General features: G+C 31.7%; 1 protein-coding gene across 1 annotated transcript in view; it reads left to right on the top strand.

Moving 5' to 3' along the window:
• The window catches only part of LOC115881237 (probable phosphorylase b kinase regulatory subunit alpha), a 67,489-nt gene that overhangs the window by 9,661 nt on the left and 37,925 nt on the right, over positions 1-19,903 (top strand). Inside the window, exons 9-11 of the mRNA XM_030898654.1 lie at positions 3,964-4,111; positions 17,771-17,935; positions 19,520-19,690. Of these exons, the coding sequence (XP_030754514.1) occupies positions 3,964-4,111; positions 17,771-17,935; positions 19,520-19,690 (484 nt within the window). The remainder of the gene's footprint in view (positions 1-3,963; positions 4,112-17,770; positions 17,936-19,519; positions 19,691-19,903) is intronic.

Genomic DNA, 19,903 nt, shown 5'->3' with positions numbered 1-19,903 from the left:
TTATATTCACATTTCGATTTCTAGTAGAATAATATTGATAAGGTTGAGTTTGGGGAGAACCACAGTACAGTTTTATGATTAAACCAGCTAGAAAATTAAAAAGTATTTTGCGAGTTACTTTTTATAGATATTTTTATTTCATAAATCTACCTAATTTTGAAGGCGCTCGTTGTTTTTCGGAGTATTTTAATCAGATATAAAAAAAGTGACTTCCGTTTGACAAAACTGATGTCTGGATTAATGATTCAGAATTATTATAATATGAAATTAGATAGGCACTTATAGTTATATTCGAGGAGTGATTATGAATTCATTTGTAATTAGGTAGTTTGGTTAGGTTTTTATGTATTCTTGGTAGCGAATATGAAACCAAACGTAACGTAAGTGCTTAGCGACGAATTTTAAGTAACTAAAATCCAACTTAATATGACGTTGGTAATTGGTAGGATTACATTCCCTATTAGGTCAGATACCGACGTCGAGGCGACCCGAATCTGTATTCCCCATTTAGGTGCAAATAAGGGTCGTCAGGTGGTCGAACCGACGTTGCTACCCGACGTCGGGTTTATTGAACGCGACGTATACCCGACGTTGGATAACGTCCAAATGCTACTTGGGTGGGGTATTTGATTTTTTTAGGAATCTCTTTCTTTGTTTTATTTTTGTATGGATTTAATAAAAAAATATATATTTTTATATAAACATTTATATTACATTAAACACCTTAAGTGATGTTTGTGCTAATGTAGGGAGTATATTTCTGTTACAGCAGATTTAAATCTTAAAAATTTAAAATATTGAGAGACGATTTAAGGGCTCGAACTCACTGTCGACCAGGTCGCAGTGACCTGGCCGACGCGTCGGCTGGCCGGATGTATTGCGTTTATTGCGTTTATAGCTGCGGCCAGATGAGACTACTCTCAACAGAGTTGTCAGATCTAACGATTTTTTTACGTTTTACCAATTAGAAAATATTGTTTCAGAAAGAATTAAGTTTCAGAAATGCTAAAATATCCGAGTTAACTAAAAAGCGAAGTTGCTATTCATGAGCTTATTAAATGTTCTAATATTAAATAATGCATTTAAAATAGTCTTGGAATTTTCGTTAATAAATACTGGTGTGGTAAATGGAGTAAGTGAAATATCCAACCCTGACTATACGATAACGTCGTTATTTCCATTTTTTCAAATCCGCGATGCCTGCTACTCCATCAGTCGTTTCATAACAGAATATTCTACATCCTACGTCTATGTAATTTAATATGTGCAGAGTGAGACATGTAACTCGAGAGATTTTCAGCATTATATCAATAAAGGACAAAAACAGTATTGTTCCTAAAGGTGCGTCCAGACTTGGGCATTTTAGCCCGAACGAACCGAGCGCGCACGAACAAGTAGAACAAATAGGCCGAACAAAAAGCATTGTGTACGCGCGACCACAAAAAGGGAGATATATATTCTGTTTCTTTTTTCTACTGATGGCTCTTATCGACTTTAGAAGTAAACATATTAGGGCCATCGTAAAAAAAGGTCGTCAGACACTGGCTCTAAATATAAGCAGCTGGAAAGTTTAGCTTCCAGTTATTTCAATGTGTACAATATAAATTTCTCTTTTTTATTGTTACTGAGAATCTACAACAGTAAATATTTCTATGTTTATGAATGTTTAAGTTACTTTTACTCTTATTTTTTTTAAATAATGTACCTAGTAGAAATATAGTCTAATGGACCCTGTTTGAATAACGTTAAATTAAATATAATATATAAAATACAGTTGTCCTCCTTCTACATGACTACAATACAACTAAAAAAAAAATAATTTAATAAAAAAAACAAGTGGTTGTAGAAAAACTTCAAATATGTTTTTTTTTATTTTTTAACATCGAAACTCGAAGGTATAATACCAACCATAAATAGAGTATGTTATATTAAAATGTTTTGAATTTTTACTAGAATCGACCCTTGATAAAAAAAAGGGACTAGATTTAAGTTTCCCTTTGATCCAGTCTGTATACTATTTCTTTGGATTTTCTGCACGTGTGCAAAAACTACACTAAAACACTATATCTTATAGAAAATGAAATATTGTGCGTTGAATTTGAGGGATTTCATCTGAAAAATTATTAATTTGGAAGAAAACCGGCAACAAGCGGCAGAAAATTATAATACTTTAGTACAGTCTACTGGTCGCAACGACCAACGGACGACGGCCAGGACGTTAGTGTGCGCGGTATCATTTGATTTAATGGTATTAGAGGTAGCAGCGGCCTGGCCGGTGCGACCTGGTTGTCAGTGTGTTCGAGCTCTAAGGTCTAAATTTTCTATTAATAAACTTGTTTTCTGAAATGGAGCGAAAATATTTTATTTAATACAGGGTGTCCCAATATTTCGGAGACATAGAACTACTAATACGTATTTTTGGAATCAAAATAAGTTTATTGGACGCATTTTACCTTTATACAAAAGTGCTTCGGTTATCCGTTAGAGGGCATCAAACTTAAAAAACACACTTTTTTAAAGATATTTTAAGAACCGATATTCCGATTTGAATGAGTCTTAGAGTGCATTGTTTAGCTAAGTGCTTTAACATTTAACTGTCACAAAAATACATAATAGAAATACCGAGGGATGTTACGTTTCCTTGGTAGTCGCCGGCAGTCGCCTATAATAATTTCATGGCAGTCATAGGTAGTTTTCTTCGCAGTCATTGGCAATCGCTTTTGAGTAAAATGATATTGATACCAATTAAACTTTTAGTTACGTAATCGAGGGCGCGATTTTTAAATTCCTTGTTGCCAACCATGGACATATTCGGCGCTAGGCTGACTAATTGGAATTTAAATTTCCCGCTGGCTATTCAGGTGGTAGCTCTGCTGTAAAAAATGTCAAGTTGCCACATTTATTTATTTATTTCCTGACATTGTCATTCGTATTGACATTTTAGTTTTGTATTACGAATTTTTGGTTTAAATAAATAGTGTTAATAAACAAAAGTTTAGGTTTAAAAATGCTTACTGGCAGACCTTGCAGTCGAACATTGTTCTCTTTAGAACCTCTTTTAGTCCGAAGTGTACAAGATAGCTTAATAGCTATTAAAAAGTCATCACAAGTTTATCAGAATATTTTTAACGGAAAAGCGGTAGTAATGGCAATTTATGTCCCTTAAGTGCTGTTAATAAGGTGAGTTTGTTGATGTAAACAATAACTGTTTATATATTTATAATTAATTTATTTTTGTTTCCTAAAATATTTTGATTAAAAGAGAATATGTAAAAGTGGGCAACACTGTGTCGGTCAAGCTTAATCACGCGACTAAAAGTTTATTTGGTATGATCTATATTTTGGCAGTACATGTACATTTTTTAATTTAAGTGAGACACCCCTCGAGAAATACCTAGTACTTACTACATTTTGGTCTATTGTAAAGACCTCCATTAAAAAAAATACACAGGGTGTCTCAATATTCAGTGGACATAGAACAACTATGTATTTTTGGAATCATAATAAGTTACACTAGATTTACCTCTATATAAAAGTGCTTCGTTTATCCGTTAGAGGGCATCAATCACAAATAAACCAAACAACCAAAAAAATAAAATTTATGAAGCTTATTGAAAGGTCATCAAAGATCATGGAGTGTGGTAAATTATTTCTATTAGAATTTACACCACAGGGCACCAGCGAGGGCAGTTTTTACCCTCCTTATATCTTTGCTGTTGCTGAAAGTCAAATGTTAAAGCGTTTAGCAAAACCTATGCACTCGAAGTATTATTATATATCGTAAAAAAATGTGCTTGTTTTTTAAAGCTTGATGCCCCCCAACGGACAACCGAAGCATTTTTGTGTAGAGGTAAATTGTGTCCAGTGTACTTATTTTGGTTCCAAAAATAAGTAGTAGTTCTATGTTCACGGAATATTGGGACATCGCAGCTTTGTTGTGGATTTATTTTGGTATGTTTTTAGTTCACTGACATGTCCCATAATTACATAGCGTCCGATTACGAACTTATGATTGACATGTGCAAAAGTGAAATTAATTTTCTGAAGTCCAGTTGGCAAAATATGCTGGGGCGGCCGCTGGTTACGATCTTATGTCGCCGATTGCACTTAGGTACCTATATATTTGTTTTGATTGGGAGATATAGTATTTAGGGTTTATTTGAGTTTGTTTGCATTTGTTTTATTTTAGGCATGCATATTAACATATAATAACAGCAGAAAAAAAATACTCTATACTTGAAGACGTTTACATATTTAGTTATCTGATAGTTGTCATTCTCAATGGCTTTGTCATAAATCTTGATTTTTCTCATTTTTCAAATTCAGAAGATAATATCAGATGTATTTTGCTAATTGTGTAATGTTTGCTTATTGCATGAAATTGTAATATTTAGCTAATTTTTGAACTGAAATTTTAATAGATTTTAAAAAATTATCAGGTTCCTAGGGATTTTGATTGTAAAATTGTATTGTGTAAATTGGAATGTGTTTTACATTAATACTAGTGAGATGGAAAACTTAACTATCGGTTTTACTTGAATGGTGATGATCACTTGATTGAAGGTTTTATTTTGCATATAAAAAATACGAATTAATTTTTTTTCGACAGGTTTGCTCTGTTAATTATTCTAGTGCGATAAAAGACCATAGCGGTTGAGACAAAGCCCTACAACTCTTGATATGCCACTACTCATCCAATAACCCATTTTCATATTATCTGACAAACGAATCTAAAACAGCGGAAGGAATTCGGACAAAAAAAGTCGATGTTGTCCCGTTTAATTATAGAAAAGCAAAGTTGCTCGATATTACCTATAAATTGAATATATTTTAGTTCATTTCAGCATACATAATTATATATATGCTAATATGTTGACGTAGTTCTTATTGTAATAATGTATATTTATCTAATTAACAGTTTTCGTTCATTCTGCCTATTATAAAAGGTAAAGTATTTCCTTAAGATAATGTCCGCTTAGGGTAAGCTGGCAACGCTGACAAAATTCATCATGGCATCCCGGATTCAACCAGTCTGATTGGTCGAGATTCTCGCACGTCTTGCCGCCATTACCCCTCAACTTTATGCCCCTTTCTAGGAATAGTAGAAACAGTCATTGCTATTGAAAAATCCAGTGGCGGTGTTATTGTATTGTGTTTTATATCTTTAACTTGATTTGTGTTTATTGTAATTAGTACACGCGTTTTAACAAATATTACTATATTTGGCAAATGACTAAACAAAATGTAGGTACATTTAAAGTAAAATAATATTATAAACTTTACTAGAAAATATTATAAAAATTCCTGATATATTTTTATGAAACACCGCACGCTCGTGGATATTTTATGAATGAAATCGGTCATGATTTTAGAAAATTGCGATCCCCTCACCGTTGCCCCGTTGTTTCAGATCCGTTTGTCAGACTGTAGCTACACTATCAGGCAAAAGTAGAGAAACCTTTTAAAACTCGTCGGATTTCAAAAACCTCCAATATTTAAAATAATGTTTGTTTTAAACATATTTCCTTTTAGCAATACCATCATTTTTCGCCACATTCCAAATTTATCTTATCAGGTGTTTATTTATAATATGGACACAAATATTTTTGAAGGGACATAAATAAAGAAACCAACATAAAAATTGACCATACTTAGTTATTTGCTCATGTACATTTTTACTAAATATGCCACGCGGAAAATATTTGTCTTCGCGATCTTCGCGAAAAAATAATCAATGCACATCGGAATGGTGTACGCCAAATGGACATAAGTACAATGTTTAATTTGCATAAGTCTCTCATTAGCAAAACGATTTTCAATTTCACAACTCGCAATTCCTTAAAGACTATTAAAAAAAGTGGTCGGCCAAGGAAAACAACGAAAAAAATTGAAATGATAATTAAAAAAATTGCCTTAACTAATAATCGGCAAATCGAATTTTGAGTGAACTACCTAGTGTCAGTATAAGCTCTAAGACCATCCAAAGAAGGCTAAGGGAAGCAGGATTATTTAGCAGAAGAGCAGCCAAAAAAACACTCATAAGTAAGAAGAACCAGAAGGCTCGACTTATCTTTGCAAAAAAATATTTGCACTGGTCGACGAATGACTAGAAAAAGGACCTGTTCAGATGAAAGCAAATTCAATATATTTGGATCCGATGGCATATCGTGGATACATCGCCCTGAAGGGAAAAGATTTGTACCAAAGTATAAGTATATCAAAGCCACTGTAAAGCATGGTGCAATCTTGCATGATGTGGGGATGCTTCTCGGGCGTTGCATGGGAGCACTGCATGTAATAGAAGGAACAATGGATCGATTTATGCATTTGGACATCTTAAAGGAAGCGATGATTCCATTTGCTGATGATAATTTGCCTTTAGCCTGGATAATGATTCAAAGCATAAATCGAAAGTCTTACAAGAATGGTTTTTGTCCTTTGAATAAGAAGACTAAGGAAGGAGCATAATGCTATCCATGTATTCATGCATGGTGGGCGGAAAAGCCACCATAAAAGCTCTCTAGGGTGGGGATCCTTGACAATTCTGTTTGACGATTCATTTGACACATTTGAATTTGATTTGAAATTTTGTGGATTTGTCAGTCTTTACGGAGCTTATTTTATGTTATTTATTATTTATTCTACTACTGATAGTTGTATAAAGGTAGTAAATCTAGATGGAAATTGTGGCAGAACTTAAATTAACAGTGACACTATCGCGATTTATCGAAAAAGACTCTAAAATAGTTGGTTGTGTAGCGTGCGGTAGATCTCGGCAAAAATTGAGTGAAATAATGGAACAACTTTTCGCTAGTAAGTGACTATATAATATACATACGTGTTGTAAACCGATCATTTATGAAATTCACTTAAATTAAGTAAATTATATATTTTTCTTGCATTTTAGCTTTTATTTATTACTTGTCAAAGATTAGATGTCAAAGAATTTAGATACGTTAATTTGACTTACCTGCTTCAGTAGCGTATCGGATGTTTGTGTTAATAAATACTTATTATAACTTATCTATTTTTATTAGAATTATATATTTTTATAACAATTTTAATAACTACCAACATTTATTCACAACGTAAAATAAAACAAGAAATTATTGAGTCTACCCCACGACTACCCTACATCATAGTTTTACATTTTTTAAATAAAATTAGAACGACACTGATAAACCGGAATTTAAGTCGGCCATATTTGAGGCCCATCGCGGTGTACCTAAGATTTTTGATATGCTCCTTCCTTAGTCTTCTTATTCAAAGTTTTTGTCTGAACAAATTAGGGTTATGGAATTTCCTTCCCAAAGTCTAGACATTAACCCCATTGAAAACCTGTGAACTAGATCGCCGGGTAAGACGAAGTCAAATTAGCAATAAGAGAGATTTGATAAGAATTTTGAAAGAGGCCTGGAATTCCATTGAACCAGATAAACCAGATACCATAAGAAAACTATTGGACTCCATGCCAAAGCGATGTCGTGAAGTTATAGCTAATTATTAATTTTATTAGGTTAGCAACAACTATGTACTTGTAATTTTTATATTAATTTTTAGTTTCTCTATTTTTGTTCCTATAGTTTTTTATTTAACTGAATAAAAGCTTAAGTGTTCGTGAGACATGTGATTATTTCATTTAAATAAGAACTATTTAAGTATCTTTAATTTTAACAATGCATAAATTGGCCTTAGTCCCTGCGTTAACAAAAAGACACAATTTTAAAAAGTTTTTCTACTTGTCCGATAGTGTAGAAGTTATTAAAATAAAAACTATGTATGTAAAAGTATTTTTATTTTCTTTTATCGCAGAAAATGGTAAAATACCGTTAGCAATGATTACCACGATGAAAAAGCTGAAATCTGGTTATATTAACGGCACTCGAGTAACGTTAGGCCAATTAAACGATTTTTTGAGCACTAGTTCCATTACGAATTTGAGTTTTCTGGGATGTCACGAAGACGGAATGCCAGATAGTAAGTATCTTATACAAAACGTGTCTTTTTAAATACAGTTACTTTAAGCTATTAGGTTTATTTGCAGTAGTTCCAGTTTAAAGACAGATTTAGGTGCAGTATTAGGATAATTTTTATTAACAATTCTTACTTGGCGATAGACATCTATCCAATTATTTTATTAACTATAATCCTTGTTTATATATTCTTTAAAGTCGCTTAACCGACTAGACAAAATGTGCGGCCAACTGGAGGACAAATCGTGAACTTTTCGGGGCGGAGTAAAAAATATCGATTATTTTCGTTATTTTCCGTACACAGAGTAATGTAATAATATAGCCCCGGATTTCTGCGAACTTTAATAGTGATCAGCTGATTAAGAAATTTAAACGAAACTTTTAATTTATTGTAAATTGTGGATTATTTTTGCGTGTTATTTTAAGAATTCTAAACCGTATTAACAAAGAAATTATTATTTCGATATGTTGGCACATTATTTATATTTTATGACTAATTAATTGCTGTTAATTAATATTTAAAAAAAAGTTACATACCTATTTTAATTTGATTTAATGCAGGTTTATAAAAGGATCGTTTCATTCTTAGATTATTTTATTCTAAATTGAGTGCTGTACAAATTTTACGATATTTTTTTTTGAAAACAAAACTTTTTACATTTTTGATGCCAACTAATTGGTATGGTATTATTGGTATGGAAATTAGCCAAGAAAGAAAAGAATTGGCTATAACTTGTAATTTTTCCAAAAAACGTATACCTATATTGCTGAAAAGCTTAAAAAATTGCGCTTTTTATGAAGTCATGGCCAACTATGTTTCCATTAAAAAAAAACATAATGTTTGTGTCATATGTCAAAAATGACAGGCTTTAGAAAAAAAACAGATCTCTCGAAAATTATCCCTTCACCTACTACTTAACTACAAAATAATAAACTATAAAAACACTACTAAACTATTTCTGGTATTCTACACTAAACATTATAATTAAACTTAATAAAATTAATCTAATTTTACACTACAACCACTACAACTATAATGAAATAAGAAGATTTTTTAAAACTAGAAGAAACAGAACTTCGATACGTGCGACCAGTATAATATATCAAGCTGACAAAGAATATAAAATACTTTAAAAATGTGCATTCAGAAAGAAAAAATATCTCGAAAATTATCTAAACAAACATTTTTTTTTCTTATCAGTGAAAAGCATCGGCCTCGTCGGCCTTGCGGAATTTGTCGGGTGTTTACAATGGTCGAATTGTATAATTACCAGCTTTTATAGCATATCTAATAGACAAAAAGTATCTGGTCGATTAGTAACCAATTGGCACAGTCCGAAAATTATCGATTTTTATTTTCTCTGTTTTTATTGGTCGCTTCAAAATTCAGAGTAACAAAAAATATTTTTCTGTAGTAAAAGACTGTGAAATACGCCCCGCCGTCTGGTGCTTTACATCCATAAACGTCTTAGGTTGAGCTACTTTAAAAATTCATATACAAGGCTATAATATACACCATTACTCTTACAGAATTTTGAAGTTAACCAAATTATATCATCGTGTAAATCTTTCAGAGTTAAATCCCCAAGTTCATCATTATCTCGAGGAACATCTTATGAAGTCCTTGTCCCAAAAATCAACTCTTTTGGTATCGTCAGCGACTAGGAATCGTAACAGGCACGTCTTAAGAAGAAGAGTGTCTGTTAGGGGTGCTGTAAAGAAGACTAGATCTATTAATGTGGACGGTGAGTTTGTAATATTTGTTTAAGAATATTGTGAGGAAAATGTTCATATCCCACAGTTATTGGTTCATCATTTAGCTTTTGCTTTTTTCGATTATTTTTGAATACATTACAATATCTATTTTATTGTTGTAAGCTTCATTCAGAACCTCGAAATTAGTGGTTTCAGTTAGTGTAGATGTTTGTTCCTCTAATTTCAATGTAAGCATTCAGAACGTCAAAATTAGTGGTAATAATTTTCCATTAGGTAGAAATAGTTTTTTTTTCATTGATTATAAACTTCAAAATTTGCCGGTAATGCCATTTTGGCTCTTGATTATCATCCGTCAGGAGAAACTGTGGCTAGAAATAAAGTTTTATTGTTTTATGAGCTAATTATTATTATTAGGCTTTCCCTGTGGATATAACCGACTACCGCAAGTTGTTCTAGGATATTTTATTAATTTTAATTATATTTGTTTAGACATTGTGAATGATTAGAAACTCTTAAGTATAAAGTGTAATTGAAATCACTGATTTATTCGACTAATTTAGAAGTTTTGAATGAAGCTGTATAAGTATCATTGTGATTATACCTAACATTAACATTAAATGATGTGTAAAACATAGGAATGCAAAAAAGTGTTAATTGTTATCAGTGTCAAGCTTGTCATTTTTTTTCTGGATAAATGATGGATGTATTGACTATTGGCTGAGTGAGTCTTTGATGCAAGCTGACGAAACAAAAGTTACAAACAAAAAGAAATTTAAAGTTACTAACTACTGGGTAAATCATTCGTGTATTCATTATATTCTTGAGGCTTGTATTGGTTTTAAATATAATTTAAGAATTTTGTTATGATTGCAACGTTTAATGGTCTATTCAACGACGGAATATTTTTGGACGTTATCTGTCAAAATTGTCCCGTTCCTCATGTTTTACCATAATAGATTCTTATGAAAAACACATCTTAATTTATGATAAGACTAGTAAAAACGCGATGACGCGATGACGCGTGTTATCCAACGTGACAAAAGTAAAATTTCAGTTTATGCTTTAGTATGTCTACTTTACTAGAATACTACAAAATTCTCGTTAAACATTCAAATTGTCTGATAAAAATATAGTGTTAGACTTTTTTTTGGAAACTAATTCTATTTTCATTGTGGTTTTAGCTTTTAATAAACGACTTCGTATAACTCGCGATTAGCGATTACTGTCTCAGTTCAGATTTACATTTTTGATTTACAAACATTTACGCTTTTGTGGCTTTATAAATATGCATTGTCAAAAGTTTCACAAAAATCAACAGTATTTTAGAAATTCATTATAGTGGAGTAAAGACGATATGAAAATGTATCGAAAATTTTTTTGGAGGTATAACTACATGATATCTACACAGGATTATCTGTTAGGGCTTTGCGCATGTGAAATGACTAATTACGACCTTTTTTGGGGGGGGGGGGGTGTCAGAAATTTTTTATCCGGGAAAATGTCAAAAATCTGTCAAAATTGTATAACCATGTTTTTTACCTTTCCTACGCGATAACTCCTAAACTAATCAACTTATTCACATACTCTTTTTTTTAATCGATTGAGAACACATAGGCGATGGTAGCTGAAGTAATTAAAGTTCCATAGTGAGTGTATTCTTTTTTGGAAAATGGATTAAACTTCAAACATTAACTTTATTGTATCGTGATTTTCGGTAAGCGAGAAACTTTTTTATTTGAAGGAATTTTTACATAGTATCTGCGTATGAAATAAAGAAAAAATATTGAAAAAGTTTTTAAAACTTGTTACAACCGTCTATTATTAATATTTTTATAGTTATTCTGATTTAAAATTATCATCATCCCGTGCGCGGGCTGTAGAGACGCGCTATACCGCCCGGCCTGCATCACGTTGTACGGCGTGCTAGATGTGGCATTAATTTATGTTTTAGAGTAAATGTAGAAAATTCTTTTTAAGTAATTATTTAATATCTGAGTAGCACATATGTCGGTGTTGATTTAATGTGACATTTTATTTGTGTAATAAATAATATAATAAATAAAAAAAACATGAAAAAAACATTATTTTTATTACATAATAAGGACATATCTTGAAGTTTGCATAGGATTGAAACTCTTTTATTAAACTAAGAATTTCTTCTTTTAATATAGGTGTTATTATTTGTGTTTTCTGATTATGCTCTCCAAACCAAACCACTTACATAAAGATTTAAAAAAAGCCTAAAAAGAGCATCGGCAACTAAAGTTATTCCTTGAAAAAAGCCAGATTAAGGTGTATTCAGCCTAGCCTAAATGTTAATTTCCCATGTAATCATTTAGGATTATTCCGCAATATTTCGCGAGCTTTTGAATAAATGACCAAGTGTGCTGTTATATAAATATGGTTTTATTTTAAAGTTTGTGCTAAATCGACTAATCTTACCATCGAAGTATATATTATGGTATCACATTCGGTAGGTGGATAAGCAAGTAAAATATTTTGGAGACAAAAAATTCGTTGTCAACTAAAGTGTTGTTAAAATCAGTCCAGTTTAAAAAAGTTCTAGTTTCCTCGTACGGTGGTACAACCAGCAAGGGTTTTGTCTCATTTATACACTTATTTAGGTAGAAATAAGAAATTAGGACTAACGGGAAGAAAATCTAGAGATGTTGGTATTTTAAGTACAAGTAAATTGTATTCTCTTGGAGACAAGATATTTGCTTTTACACCACAAGTAAGTATATGTTATACATTTTTGAATTGTTCCGTTACGATTAGTCCAGGGCAGAGTGCATATTCTTGTTGTCATCTCTACTTTTTCTTAATTTTCATAATTTATGATAAGAAAAGTATTGGTTTAGGGCGAAATTTGATTATGGCCAAAAACACTTTTCTCAACGTTTTGAGACCCCAGGAATCCAAAAACACGGTTTTAGTCCGACCGTCCGTCATGAAAAAAAAAAATGTATTCACCAATATCTTTAGTAACTATAATAGACACCAGTTGTTCATTATAGGACATTTAATTCTCTACAAAACGATCTCTTGACTTTATTTTGTACCTCCCTTAGTTTTTGAGTTAAAGCAATAAAAATATCTGGTCAAAGTGACTTCTTACTTCACCATGAACGTGTTTCAATCTAGAGCGATTTCTGAAAATCACGAAACTGCAGAGAGTCTAAAATTTCCAGCGTCGTTCCCGTGTTTTAACATCTTCGATCGTTTACCTAAACACGCACGTGCCGCTTCCTCTCCTCATTTAACTACCTGACGTGAGTCTGGCGGGGCTTCCGTAATTGTAAATGATAGCCAGACGTGTATTTTCTATGAAATTATAATATTATATTTCGTGTGACAAATTTTTAAATCCGGGAAATAAGAGCAACAATTTTGTAATTTTTGCAATTTTCAAGATGCCGCCAGACTCATTTGCCAATTTCGTAAATCAGCCAGAATTGCTTTTGATTACAGTTTATGATTGTATCAAATGATACGTTAAGTTTCAAACAGGGTTGCGCATTTCAAAAATCTGTCAAATTTTTTTGTGTGACTTTCTTCCACTTGGTATGGGCCATTTTGTTATTGCCAGTAATAAAATAACTCACTTTAATAAATGTCAAATATTTATGAATGGGAAGGACTTTATTTTATTTTTATTTAGTGGACCCATCCGAAAATTTTAGCCAGACTCAAATTATGTCATTTAATGTCCCTATCCAAACAAAGTATTATATATTCATCCACTGGGAAAATAAGTACAAAAAAAAAACACTGCCTCCAGGACTATTAAATTTTGACTGTTTTTAATAAACTTGTTTTTTTTTTATTTTGTTCAGTATTTATTTTTATTTAAACATTTGTATTACATTAAATGCCTTAGAGCTCGAACACTGACGACCAGGTCGCACCGGCCAGGCCACTGCTACCTCTAAAACCATTAAATCAAATGATACAGCGCACACTAACGTCCTGGCCGTCCAGTCCGTTGGTCGTTGCGACCAGTAGATTGCACTAAAATATTATATTCTGCCGCTTGTTGCCGGTTTTCTTCCAAATTAATAATTTTTCAGATGAAATCCCTCAAATTCAGCGCACAGTATTTTATTTTCTATAAGATATAGTGTTTTAGTGTAGTTTTCGCACACGTGCAGAAAATCCAAAGAAATAGTATACAGATTGGATCAAAGGGAAACTTAAATCTAGTCCATTTTTTTTATCAAGGGCCCGATTGTAGTAAAAATTCAAAACATTCTTATATGACATACTCTATTTATGGTTGGTATGATACCTGTTATTATGCCTTCGAGTTTCGATGTTAAAAAATAAAAAAAACATATTTAAAGTTTTTCTACAACCAATTGTTTTTTTTATTAAATTAATTTTTTTAGTTTTTTAGTTGTATTGTAGTCATGTACAAGGAGAACAACTGTATTTTAAATATTATATTTTTTTAATTTAACATTTTTCAAACAGGGTCCATTAGACTATATTTCTACTAGGTACATTATTAAAAATAAAAAAAATTAAGAGTAAAAGTAACTTAAACATTCATAAAAATAGAAGTATTTACTGTTGTAGATTCTTAGTAACAATAAAAAAGAGGAATTTATATTGTAAACATTGAAATAACTGGAAGCTAAACTTTCTACCTGTTTGTATTTAGAGCCAGTGTCTGACGACCTTTTTTTACGATGGTCCTAATATGTTTACTTCTAAAGTCGATAAGAGCCATCAGTAGAAGTCCATATCAGTAGAAAAAAGAAACAGAATATCTCCCTTTTTGTCGGTCGCTCGTACACAATGCTTTTTGTTCGGCCTATTTCTTTTGCTTGTTCGTGCGCGCTCGGTTCGTTTGGGTTAAAATGCTTAAGTCTGGACGCACCTTTAGGAACAATACTTTTTTTGTCCTTTATTGATATAATGCTGAAAATCTCACGAGTTACATGTCTCACTCTACACATATTAAATTACATAGACGTAGGATGTAGAATATTCTGTTATGAAACGACTGATGGAATAGCAGGCATCGCGGATTTGAAAAACATGGAAATAACGACGTTATCGTGTAGTCGAGGTTGGAGATTTTACTTACTCCATTTACCACACCAGTATTTATTAACGAAAAATCCAAGAATATTTTAAATGCATTATTTAATATTAGAACATTTTTAATAAGCTCATGAATAGCAACTTCGCTTTTTAGTTAACTCGGATATTTTAACATTTCTGAAACTTAATTCTTTCTGAAACAATATTTTCTAATTGGTAAAACGTAAAAAATCGTTAGATCTGTCAAATTAGAACATTTTTAATAAGCTCATGAATAGCAACTTCGCTTTTTAGTTAACTCGGATATTTTAACATTTCTGAAACTTAATTCTTTCTGAAACAGTATCTTCTGATTGGTAAAACGTAAAAAATCGTTAGATCTGACAACTCTGTTGAAACTGGTCGTTCATCTGGCCGCAGCTATAAACGCAATACATCCGGCCAGCCGACGGCCAGCGGTCGTTGCGACCTGGTCGTCAGTGAGTTCGAGCTCTTAAGTAATGTTTGTCTCAATATAGCGAGTATATATCTGTTACAGCAGATTTAAATATTAAAATTTAAAACATGTTTTTCGTCACTGCATTCAACTCTATGGAAACTGAATTTTAAGAAAGGTCTATAAGATCCAAAAATTATAAAATAAACTTGTTTTCTAACATGGAACGAATAATAATTGCGAAACTATTCATTTCTTAATATATCGCAGCTTTAATGTGGATTTATTTTCGTATGTTTTTAGTTCACTGACATGTCCCATAATTACATAGCATCCGATTACGAACTTATGATTGACATGTGCAAAAGTGAAATTAATTTTCTGAAGTCCAGTTGGCAAAATATGCTTGGACGGCCGTTGGTTACGATCTTATGTCGCCGATTGCACTTAGGTACCTATATATTTGTTTTGATTGGGAGATATAGTATTTAGGGTTTATTTGAGTTTGTTTGCATTTGTTTTATTTTAGGCATGCGTATTAACATATAATAACGTAAAATAATCTATACTTGAAGACGTTTACATATTTAGTTATTTTATAGTTGTCATTCTCAAAAGTTTTGTCATAAATCTTGATTTTTCTCATGTTTAAAATTCAGAAGATAATATCAGATGTATTTTGCTAATTGTGTAATGTTTGCTTATTGCATGAAATTATAATATTTAGCTAATTTTTTAAACTGAATTTTTAATAGTTAGTAAAAATCACCAAGTGCCTAGGAGTTCTGATTGTAAAGTTGTATTGTGTAAATTGGAATGTGTTTTACATTAACACTAGTGAGATGGAAAAATTAACTATCGGTTTTACTTGATTGGTGATGACCACTTGATTGAAGGTTTTATTTTGCATTTTAAAAATACGAATTTTTTTTTCGACAGGTTTGCTCTGTTATTATTCTAGTGCGATAAAAGACCATAGCGGTTGAGACAAAGCCCTACAACTCTTGATATGCCACTACTCATCCAATAACCCGTTTTCATAGCTACACTATCAGACAAAAGTAGAGAAACTTTTTAAAACTCGTCGGATTTCAAAAACCTCAATATTTAAAATAATGTTTGTTTTAAACATATTTCCTTTTAGCAATACCATCATTTTTCGCCACATTCCAAATTTATCTTATCAGGTGTTTATTTATAATATGGACACAAATATTTTTGAAGGGACATAAATAATGAAACCAACATAAAAATTGACCATACTTAGTTATTTGCTCATTTACATTTTTACTAAATATGCCACGCGGAAAATATTTGTCTTCGCGATCTTCGCGAAAAAATAATCAATGCACATCGGAATGGTGTACGCCAAATGGACATAAGTACAATGTTTAATTTGCATAAGTCTGTCATTAGCAAAACAATTTCCAATTTCACAACTCGCAATTCCTTAAAGACTATTAAAAAAAGTGGTCGGCCAAGGAAAACAACGAAAAAAATTGAAATGATAATTAAAAAAATTGCCTGAACTAATAATCGGCAAATCGAATTTTGAGTGAACTACCTAGTGTCAGTATAAGCTCTAAGACCATCCAAAGAAGGCCAAGGGAAGCAGGATTATTTAGCAGCCAAAAAAACACTCATAAGTAAGAAGAACCAGAAGGCTCGACTTACCTTTGCAAAAAAATATTTGCACTGGTCGACGAATGAGTAGAAAAAGGACCTGTTCAGATGAAAGCAAATTCAATATATTTGGATCCGATGGCATATCGTGGATACATCGCCCTGAAGGGAAAAGATTTGTACCAAAGTATAAGTATACCAAAGCCACTGTAAAGCATGGTGCAATCTTGCATGATGTGGGGATGCTTCTCGGGCTTTGCATGGGAGCACTGCATGTAATAGAAGGAACAATGGATCGATTTATGCATTTGGACATCTTAAAGGAAGCGATGATTCCATTTGCTGATGATAATTTGCATTTAGCCTGGATAATGATCCAAAGCATAAATCGAAAGTCTTACAAGAATGGTTTTTGTCTGAACAAATTAGGGTTATGGAATTTCCTTCCCAAAGTCTAGACATTAACCCCATTGAAAACCTGTGAACTAGATCGCCGGGTAAGACGAAGTCACATTAGCAATAAGAGAGATTTGATAAGAATTTTGAAAGAGGCCTGGAATTCCATTGAACCAGATAAACCAGATACCATAAGAAAACTATTGGACTCCATGCCAAAGCGATGTCGTGAAGTTATAGCTAATCACAGTTACTCTACCCATTATTAATTTTATTAGGTTTAGCAACAACTATGTACTTTTAATTTTTATATTAATTTTTAGTTTCTCTATTTTTGTTCCTATAGTTTTTTATTTAACTGAATAAAAGCTTAAGTTTTCGTGAGACATGTGATTATTTCATTTAAATAAGAACTATTTAAGTATCTTTAATTTTAACAATGCATAAATTGGCCTTAGTCCCTGCGTTAACAAAAAAGACACAATTTTAAAAAGTTTTTCTACTTGTCCGATAGTGTAGAAGTTATTAAAATAAAAACTATGTATGTAAAAGTATTTTTATTTTCTTTTTATCGCAGAAAATGGTAAAATACCCTTAGCAATGATTACCACGATGAAAAAGCTGAAATCTGGTTATATTAACGGCACTCGAGTAACGTTAGGCCAATTAAACGATTTTTTGAGCACTAGTTCCATTACGAATTTGAGTTTTCTGGGATGTCACGAAGACGGAATGCCAGATAGTAAGTATCTTATACAAAACTTGTCTTTTTAAATACAGTTCTTTAAGCTATTAGGTTTATTTGCAGTAGTTCCAGTTTAAAGACAGATTTAGGTGCAGTATTAGGATAATTTTTATTAACAATTCTTACTTGGCGATAGACATCTATCCAATTATTTTATTAACTATAATCCTTGTTTATATATTCTTTAAAGTCGCTTAACCGACTAGACAAAATGTGCGGCCAACTGGAGGACAAATCGTGGAGGACAAAACTTTTCGGGGCGGAGTAAAAAATATCGATTATTTCCGTTATTTTCCTCAGAGTAATGTAATAATATAGCCCGAGTTTCTGCGAACTTTAATAGTGATCAGCTGATTAAGAAATTTAAACGAAACTTTTATTTTATTGTAAATTGTGGATTATTTTTGCGTGTTATTTTAAGAATTCTAAACCGTATTAACAAAGAAATTATTATTTCGATATGTTGGCACATTATTTATATTTTATGATAATGCTAATTAATTGCTGTTAATTAATATTTAAAAAAAAGTTACCATACATACCTATTTTAATTTGATTTAATGCAGGTTTATAAAAGGACCATTTCATTCTTAGATTATTTTATTCTAAATTGAGTGCTGTACAAATTTTACGATATTTTTTTTTGAAAACATAAAACTTTTTACATTTTTGATGCCAACTAATTGGTATGGTATTATTGGTATGGAAATTAGCCAAGAAAGAAAAGAATTGGCTATAACTTGTAATTTTTCCAAAAAACGTATACCTATATTGCTGAAAAGCTTAAAAAATTGCGCTTTTTATGAAGTCATGGCCAACTATGTTTCCATTTAAAAAAAACATAATGTTTGTGTCATATGTCAAAAATGACAGGCTTTAGAAAAAAAACAGATCTCTCGAAAATTATCCCTTCACCTACTACTTAACTACAAAATAATAAACTATAAAAACACTACTAAACTCTTTCTGGTATTCTACACTAAACATTCTAATTAAACTTAATGAAATTAATCTAATTTTCCACTACAACCACTACAACTACAAAGAAATAAGAACATTTTTTAAAACTAGAAGAAACAGAACTTCGATACGTGCGACCAGTACAATAGATCAAGCGGACAAAGAATATAAAATACTTTAAAAATGTGCATTCAGAAAGAAAAAATATCTCGAAAATTATCTAAACAAACATTTTTTTTTATTATCAGTGAAAAGCATCGGCCTCGTCGGCCTTGCGGAATTTGTCGGGTATTTACAATGGTCGAATTGTATAATTACCAGCTTTTATAGCATATCTAATAGACAAAAAGTATCTGGTCGACTAGTAACCAATTGGCACAGTCCGAAAATTATCGATTTTTATTTTCTCTGTTTTTATTGGTCGCTTCAAAATTCAGAGTAACAAAAAATATTTTTCTGTAGTAAAAGACTGTGAAATACGCCCCGCCATCTAGTGCTTTACATCCATAAACGTCTTAGGTTGAGCTACTTTAAAAATTCGTATACAAGGCTATAATATACACCATTATTCTTACAGAATTTTGAAGTTAATCAAATTATATCATCGTGTAAATCTTTCAGAGTTAAATCCCCAAGTTCATCATTATCTCGAGGAACATCTTATGAAGTCCTTGTCCCAAAAATCAACTCTTTTGGTATCGTCAGCGACTAGGAATCGAAACAGGCACGTCTTAAGAAGAAGAGTGTCTGTTAGGGGTGCTGTAAAGAAGACTAGATCTATTAATGTGGACGGTGAGTTTGTAATATTTGTTTAAGAATATTGTGAGGAAAATGTTCATATCGCACAGTTATTGGTTCATCATTTAGCTTTTGCTTTTTTCGATTATTTTTGAATACATTACAATTACGGGTTCAGAAATTTTTTATCCGGGAAAATGTCAAAAATCTGTCAAAATTGTATAACCATGTTTTTTTACCTTTCCTACGCGATAACTCCTAAACTAA

The sequence above is a fragment of the Sitophilus oryzae genome, unplaced genomic scaffold (genome assembly GCF_002938485.1).
Source record: "Sitophilus oryzae breed Bouriz unplaced genomic scaffold, Soryzae_2.0 scaffold_170_pilon_pilon, whole genome shotgun sequence".
Taxonomy (NCBI): Eukaryota; Metazoa; Arthropoda; class Insecta; order Coleoptera; family Curculionidae; genus Sitophilus; species Sitophilus oryzae.
The sequence above is the reverse complement of the archived record's forward strand: the minus strand, read 5'-3'. Positions and strand labels throughout refer to the sequence as shown.